The sequence below is a fragment of the Penaeus chinensis genome, unplaced genomic scaffold (genome assembly GCF_019202785.1).
Source record: "Penaeus chinensis breed Huanghai No. 1 unplaced genomic scaffold, ASM1920278v2 CTG_8425, whole genome shotgun sequence".
Lineage (NCBI taxonomy): Eukaryota > Metazoa > Arthropoda > Malacostraca > Decapoda > Penaeidae > Penaeus > Penaeus chinensis.
Window position 1 is genome coordinate 1 of NW_025918698.1, and position 8,136 is coordinate 8,136.

At 42.9% G+C, this 8,136-nt stretch overlaps 1 protein-coding gene across 1 annotated transcript; it reads right to left on the minus strand.

The window, feature by feature from the left end:
* Window positions 1–3,908: 3,908 nt before the first annotated feature.
* LOC125024876 (histone H4) lies at window positions 3,909–4,319 on the minus strand. The gene has a single exon (XM_047612644.1). It carries the CDS (start codon window positions 4,298–4,300, stop codon window positions 3,989–3,991), a length of 312 nt encoding a protein of 103 aa, XP_047468600.1. The 5' UTR covers window positions 4,301–4,319; the 3' UTR covers window positions 3,909–3,988.
* Window positions 4,320–8,136: the final 3,817 nt, after the last annotated feature.

An 8,136-nucleotide genomic window follows, 5' to 3' on the forward strand; every position in this document is an offset into this window, starting at 1 on the left:
GTTTTACCATTCACATACATACATACAAACAAACATACATACATGATAGAAATACCAACAATGTAAAATTAAATTTATTGAAATTTAGTTGCACATTGTGTATTTTTTTTTGTCATAGTATCACCACGATAGATTGTTTTACCATTCTCATACATACATACATACATACATATATACATACATACATACATACATACATACATACATACATACATACATATATACATACATACATACATACATACAAACATATATTCATACATACATACATGCATACATGCATGCATCATATATACACCTGCGTACATATATACCTACATACATATATACCTGCATACATATATACCTGCATCCATATATACCTGCATGCATATATACATGCATACATATATATATGCATACATATATATATGCATACATCTATACCTGCATACATATATAACTGTATACATATATACATGCATACATATATACATGAATACATACATACATGCATACAGATATACATGCGTACATATAAACATATATATACTTATACACTTGAAATTCCAACTGTCCCTCGATCGATACAGATACTGTAGATATAGATATATATAGAAATATATATGTGTATAAATAACTACATAAATAGATAAATAGAGATAGATAAAAATATACAAACATATATATTTATGCATACATGAATATACAAATATATATATTTAAATATATATATATATATATATATATATATACATACATACATACATACATACATACACACATACTTACATACATAAATACATACATACATACATACTCACATAAATATATATATATATATATATATATATATATAACAAAAACAAATATATATATATATATAACAAAAACAAATATAAATATATATCAAAAACAAATACATATATAACAAAAACAAATATATAATATGTATTTTATACATTTGGCACTAATACCACGTCGTTCCATTCCAGGAGGTATAAAACCATTTGCTAAAATCTCGGGTTGACTCCACGTCTCCCACAGGCCTACGAATAATAACCTCCATTGGCAATTCATGAACTCGAGGTGGCAACACATTCCTGTCGGAGCCGCCGCGGCGTGGCGAAATTTTGCCCTGTATATTCGTTAAAGACTATGGAAGAAACTGCTATGCATTGCCAAGAGCTCCCTTGCATCTTCCTTCATAGTGCAACGTGAACTTCCGTTGACTTCACTTCGCCGAAGCCCAGGGCACGAGCATTTTATCCCGCGAGTGAGGAGGATGCCCGAAAACGGTGTTGCCACGGTCCGCTGCTGTATCATATTATTATGATTTTTTAAAATAAATGTAGGGGAGGGGGGCGCCACTCTCTCTCCTCATATACGCAAACACGAAATGGAATGGAATTGCTTGGATTCTTATATTTTACGAGTATTTATGATTTCTTTCTATTCCAACAAAAATACTAATAATCATCACACTACGTGTATACCATCCGTATGTGTATATGCATTATGTATGTGTGTATATGTATATAAATATTTATGATTTTTTTCTATTACAACAAAAAATATTAATAATCATCACACTACGTGTATACCATCCTTAGGTGTATATGCATATGTATGTGTGTATATGTATATATATCGTTGTGTGTGTATATGTATTTATCTATATATCAAATGTCTATGTCTGTATATATATACATATTTATAAATGTGTATATACGTATACATGTAAAATAAGTGATAATACCTAAAATTACATCAATGTAATGGTGATATTGATAAGAAAATTAACAAAAAACGAAAGCTAATCAATCCATTGAAAAGATGTCTACATCCCCGTTATTTGATCGTTCACGAGGAAGGAACTTTCCTTCATCGACACTTAATCTAGTTTGCTTGTTGTGATATCGTTTGAAAACATTAAGTTATTTCATCTAGTAAACTAAAATTTTTGTCTTATTCATTGACACATCTTTGGAACTGGTTTGGTCACACAAATTCAACATGTTTTATGTTCGTGATACTTTGAGCTGTCTTCCGTCAAAAGTAGTCTTGCAAACGAGCGGGCAAGCAGTTCGGTAGTGTCTGCTTGTTTATACAGTGGTTAAGGCCTATACTTGTGTGTGGCAATGTGCATAGAGTCTATTTTTCTGTGTTAATGTCCGAGGCTTGGACGTCTAGGTCTCCCCAAGACAAGAGCAAAGTAAAGTATTGTGAAATGAAATGGATTGGATTTGAGTTGAGTTGTTGTTTTTGTTGTCTTTTTTTTTTTTTTTTTTTTTTTTTTAGATAGTTGTTTTCCCTTGTTGTTTTTGATGATGGGTTTGATTTAGTTTGAATGAATAGTGTTTTGTGTTTTTGTTTTGTCCCCCCCCCCTCCCCACCTCCCCCCTGTGATATTGTGTGTGGTTGGTTCTGTGTCGGTGGTGCTTTGCGCCTACGTGTAATGAATGAATGAATGAATGAGTTAGTTGTTCGTTGTGCATGTGGTTTGTGATTGTGTTTGTTTTGTAGTTTTGAATGTGTTTGAGTGTGGATGTGTGAGTGAGTGAGTGAGTGAGTGAATGTGTTGTTATGAATGATTGAGCGTGTGAATGTGTGTTTGAGTGCGAATGTGTGACTGACTGACTGAGTGTGTGAATGAATGCTTGTGTGTGTGTGTGAATGACTGAGCTTGTGAGAATGTGTGATTGAGCGTGGATATGTGATTGTGTGAGTGTGTGTGTGAATGAGTGAGTGTATGTGTGTGTGAATGAGTGAGTGTATGTGTGTGTGAATGAGTGAGTGTATGTGTGTGTGAATGAGTGAGTGTATGTGTGTGTGTGAATGAGTGATTGACTGACTGCCGGACTGACTGAGCGTGTGGATGTGCTTGCATGAATGGTAGAGTATGCGACTGTGTGAATGTGTGACTCAAGCACACTCAATCCCACATTCACACGCTATGTGTTTTGTTTTTGTTTTTTATGAATGGCTGAGTGTGTGTGTGTGTTTGAGTATGATTGATTGATTCAGTGTCAATGTACTTGTATGTATGAATGAGTATGTGAATGCGTGATTGAGTGTGTGAATGTGTTATTATTGAGTTTGAATGTGCTTGTAGGAATGATTGACTCTGTGAATGTGTGATTGAGCGTGTGTTTGAGTGTAGGATTGTGTATATATAATAAGTGCAGGCCACGCATACATATATGGTTGGTTGTTTGTGGGAAAGGGTCAAGGTCCAAGTGGTTTTTTTTTTTTTTTTTTTTTTTTTTTTTGTGTGTGTGTGTGTGTGTGTGTGTGTGTGTGTGTGTGTGTGTGTGTGTGTGTGTGTGTGTGTGTGTGTGTGTGTGTGTGTTCCCGTCGCTCGCGCACGCTGCGTGAGAAGAAAGAATGAATTAATGAAGGAGTACTTGCTTGCTTGCTTGCTTGCTTGCTGGCTTGTAAGAGTCTGTGTTACAATCAACTTGGTGTTGTGTGAATTTCTTGTTTGTTCATGTCCACAAGGTTGTTTACGATCTTGTGCATGATTGTAAGTTTGTGTGGTTGTCGGTCTGTCTTCGTGCCTCGAATAGGTCCATTCATTCATGTCATCATTTACAACACCAATAATAACATACACAATAACAAGCTTAATAATAATAGTATTGATAACAATACCAGTAGAGATGCAAGAAAAATCAATATTTGTAATCGCAATACTGGGGACTCATGTTGATTTATTAATAGTAGTAGTAGTAGTAGTAGTAGTTGTTGTACAAGTAGTTGTAGTAGTACAAGTAGTAGTAGTAGTAGTAGTACAAGTAGTAGTAGTAGTAGTGCAAGAAGTAGTAGTAGTGCAAGAAGTACTGGTAGTGCAAGTAGTAGTAGTACATGTAGTAGATAAAACAAGATAGATGGATGGGTATCAAATTGTATCCTCTTTATGAGTATTTGTAGGACCTAAAATAGGTCCAAGGTTTTTGGTTTGGTGGGGGTTGTTGGTTTTGATGGTAGATGTTGTCGGTCAAGACACTTAACCTCCGAAACCGTACAGGGTACGTCCCTGGCGCTTGAGAGCGTAGACGACGTCCATGGCGGTGACGGTCTTCCTCTTGGCGTGCTCGGTGTAGGTGACGGCGTCACGGATCACGTTCTCGAGGAACACCTTGAGGACACCACGGGTTTCTTCGTAGATGAGACCAGAGATACGCTTGACACCTCCACGGCGAGCAAGACGACGGATGGCAGGCTTGGTGATACCCTGGATGTTATCACGCAACACCTTGCGATGACGCTTGGCGCCACCCTTTCCGAGCCCCTTTCCGCCCTTGCCTCGTCCGGTCATGATGATAGTGGTATTCTTGCTGGGAGTTAGCGAGATGAAATTTCGGCAAAAGCAAAAGTTAAAAGAAAAGACCCGTTACCGGGGGGGAAAGAAGACGGGAGAGGGGAAGGATAAAGGGGGGGATCGAAAAGATGATTTAGTAAGAGAAAAAAGAGTCGGGGCTTAACCCAACATGCGGGGTAAAAGTTGGGGGGCATAGCTGACCGGGAGGCAGAAAGGAGGATAAAGGCTGGAGAGGGAGGCCCCGCGCCATCTGTGCGCGCGTGGTCCTGGCATGGCGGGATTCGCCTGACATGAGCGAACTCATGGGTCGGCGAGTCCACATGCCCGGGCTGCGGCGCGCACTCGGCTAACGGGAGGTTGGGAGCGGAGAGGGCGGCCTGCCAGGCGCCATCGGGGCCCCACCGTGCACGGACTTCTCGCCCATGGCAACGGTGGCGCCCTCGGCTAACCGGGAGACTGCGAGGGTGAAATACGAGTGAGATCGCTAATCAGAGGCTATCTCCCACGCCCGCGTCGAGCAGAGATTTCTCCCTGTCGGCGGCAGGACTTCCAGGGAGACGTGCTCTGGCGATCTCACCACGCCTGGATTAGCAACACTGGCCATGACATCTCCTCCCCCACTCGCGCGTTGCCACTCCTTACGGCAAAGGAGCCACGGTCATGGCAGGGTGCAGGCGGCAGATGTCACGTGTCGGAAATCCGAAACCAGTGAGATTGAGGTAAGGATTAGGATGAGGGACGCTTACGCTATGGAAGGATGATGAGATGGGGCGTGGGCGAGGTTGAGGTTACGCACGGAAGAGAGAGAGAGGGGGGGGGGGGGGGGAAGGGAGTTAAAAACGGGATAGGGCTCTCTTAAAAGGGGTTATTTTAATTAGGAGATTAAAATGGAGTTTTGTAGAAAACATCCACCATAAAACGTACTTATAAACTAGGGGAATTAAAACATGAATGGTAAAAAAAACTAAAAAACGTAAAAAACTTAATAAAATGTAACACAGTAACGCAAGTAAAATTGAAAGCTTAAAATAGGATAGGCAGCAAATTTACGCTGCTCGACATCCGCGCTCGCGAGACCCGGCAACAATCGCGCCGGAGCGTGATTGGCCGAGCCGTGGGGAGCGCGGGTGCCGAGTTTATAGTAAAAAGCGCCGAAGCTAACTAATATTAAGTTTTAAATAAAAGTATTAAAATTTAAGAACAAGGGAAGGAGGAGGGGTGAAAGACGTGAAGGAAGTATGAGAAGCACACAAGGAAAAGATGATGCTGCCAAGCCAGGAACTGGCCCCTGTTCATCGCCTCGGTCTGGCGAGAAGACATCGCGGCCAGGGCCGCCCTTCTTCTCCTGAAGAAGGCATGGTCTACCCAGACGGGCAACCAAAACGCGAGGTTTGTAGTTGTTGTTTACATAGCCTCCTGCGCCAGGGAGAGGCACAGAAGCATTTCTCGTGATCGTGAGGTGATCGTGGGGACGACACAACTCGTTCCCAGCCCTTAGTACAGATCCATGTGGGTGCTTTATTCTGATTGATCTGTAGCTTGTGTGCATTTGTATGTAATGTGGGTCTGAGTGCGTGTGTGTGTGAGAGGAGGGTGTGTAAGGGCTTTGAACAGGTGCAGTTTGGCGTGGGAGGCAGCTCATCTAATTGTCAGCACGCCATTTAAAGTAGGTCAAGCTGACGCTGACCCACTTTTCGTGGCGTTTGCTGCTCCCGGAACCGAGGCCGCGGACGAGTCCGAGCCCCGTCCCCCTCGAGGTCCGGGAGGGACTCCTGAGAGAGGGAGACGTGGAATTCTCGGGAATCGGCGGACCAATTCCCGATGTTTCCTAGTCCCCCGAGGTTCCCCCCAACGGGGAGAACAGCTAGCGAGGTAGCCCCCGCTTCGACCTCAGGGAGGTCGATTTGGAGGCTATCCTCGCTATCGGAGTCCCCCAGAATGGTGTTGTCATGGTGACCACGAGGGGGTGCGGTGGTCGCCGGGGGCAGTGGGTCTTTCTTGTCTTTCTTCTTGTGCGTGTTTAGTGGTGATGGTAGTTTGCGTTTGTGTTCGTTTGTGTTTTTTGTAGTATTTGGTTGTGAGCTTAGTTTTGGTTGGCGTTGTGGTTGTGGTTGTGGGAGTAGGTGTGTGCGGGAGGTAGAGGGCTGTGGTTGTGTGGTGGTCGCCGGTCTATCCTCGGTGTTTGTATTTGTTTGTGTGTGATATTCAGCTATGTATAGGTCTTCATCTTCAAAGATTTCCCTGGGAATCACAATGTTAGGGAGGTTGTTTCTTTGTAGGAGTACAGGGACAATGTCTGCGAATCTTTGTGCTTTGTATTTGGCAGCTATCAAAGCTACGTGTAGTATAGTTTGTATTTTAGTGTTAATGTCAGGTGTGAGAGTGTTGGTTTGGGGGAACTGAGGTGGGGGAGGCATTGTGGTTCTCGGGGGAATCGTGGGAGGTCTTGTGGTGATGGGTGTAGATGTCTGTAGGGGTTGTTGAACTGTTGAGGCGTATGTTGGGTTGGTGTTTTGTTTAAGTGCTTGTCTTTTCGTCTTCAGTATCTCTTTCCGTGTAGGGCAAGACCCGCTGACGGCGGCGTGCTGCCCCTCACAGTTGCAACATTTGGTGGGCTTGTTGCAAGTGGCGAAGAAGTGCCCAACTTCGCCACAACGACTGCACCTTTGTTCGTGTGTACATGTGTGTTTTTTGTGATTGTATCTGTAGCACTTCAGGCATTGATCAATCTGAATGAAGCACTCAGGTTCTATGTTATAGGTGGGGACGGATGTGTTAAACATCACGATCCCACGAGAAATTAGTTTCTGTGCCTCTTCAGGCGATGAGCATCGGATCTTGACGATCCGAGATTCAGGAGGTTTGTAAATGTCAACTACAGTGACATCGTTTTTGGCTGTAATTTCCGCCTGAATGGCCTCACACGATCGTGGCGGGATTGTTTTGTCGATCTTTTTTGCCACGACCGTGCATTTTGCCTTGGTTTCAGGGGAAGGAGTGGGTTTAAAGCCCTTAGCAACGAGTTTTCTTTGGCCAGATGAGGAGAGGAAGGGGGTCATTTGTTCTGGTTTGGCTACAACAACTTTAAAACCGTTGTGAACTTTAAAGCAGTGCGTGACGGCAACCTCTGTGATTTCAAAGATTTTCTGGAGAGCCACCTCACAGGAGATGGGCTCCCCAGAGTATGTTAATTTGATCATGTGACCCATGATCGCATAGCGTAAGGGTGATGGTGATGGGAAATTGGGGGAAGGCTAGCAAAGCTAATATGACAGGAACGTGGAACGGCGGAAAGTGGTTTCAAAAAAGGGAGGCACACTGAGCAATTAACAGTCTTTGTGTGTTAGGGCCGGTCGGGGTTGAACCCTGCCGAACGGGCGTGAACCCTTATATGTTCGGCCGGCACCTCGCAGTAAAACTGTCAATTGCCACAGTGCTTCGTGTTTTAATTGTAAGCACTCTGACCTACAATTAAAACACTAGCTCCAACGTGAGGTAAGCGTGATAACACCCAAAGTTATACACACAAGGCCAAGGTCGTCTTTGCGTGGGGTGTCAAATGATCTCTCTAAGAGGAAACCCACACAAAAACCTTGGGACCTAGTGGTCCTGAGAGCCCTGCAGAACACGAAACACCCCACCGATATACGCACACACAAATACAAACAAACCCCCCCTTATCTGTGACCATGGGCCAAGGGCTTTGTAAATTTTTATGTTGTTAAAGGCTTAAAAAAAACACAAAAAAAATAAAAAAAACAATTAAATCAGAAAATTACCCTCAGAATTTCCCCCAAAAGGGTTTAAATTTCCCTGTCACACAGCGACTAAAA

Coding starts and splice junctions, on each gene's coding strand:
- LOC125024876 (XM_047612644.1), bottom strand. CDS start 4,300: ATGACCGGACGAGGCAAGGGCGGAAAGGGGCTCGGAAAGGGTGGCGCC.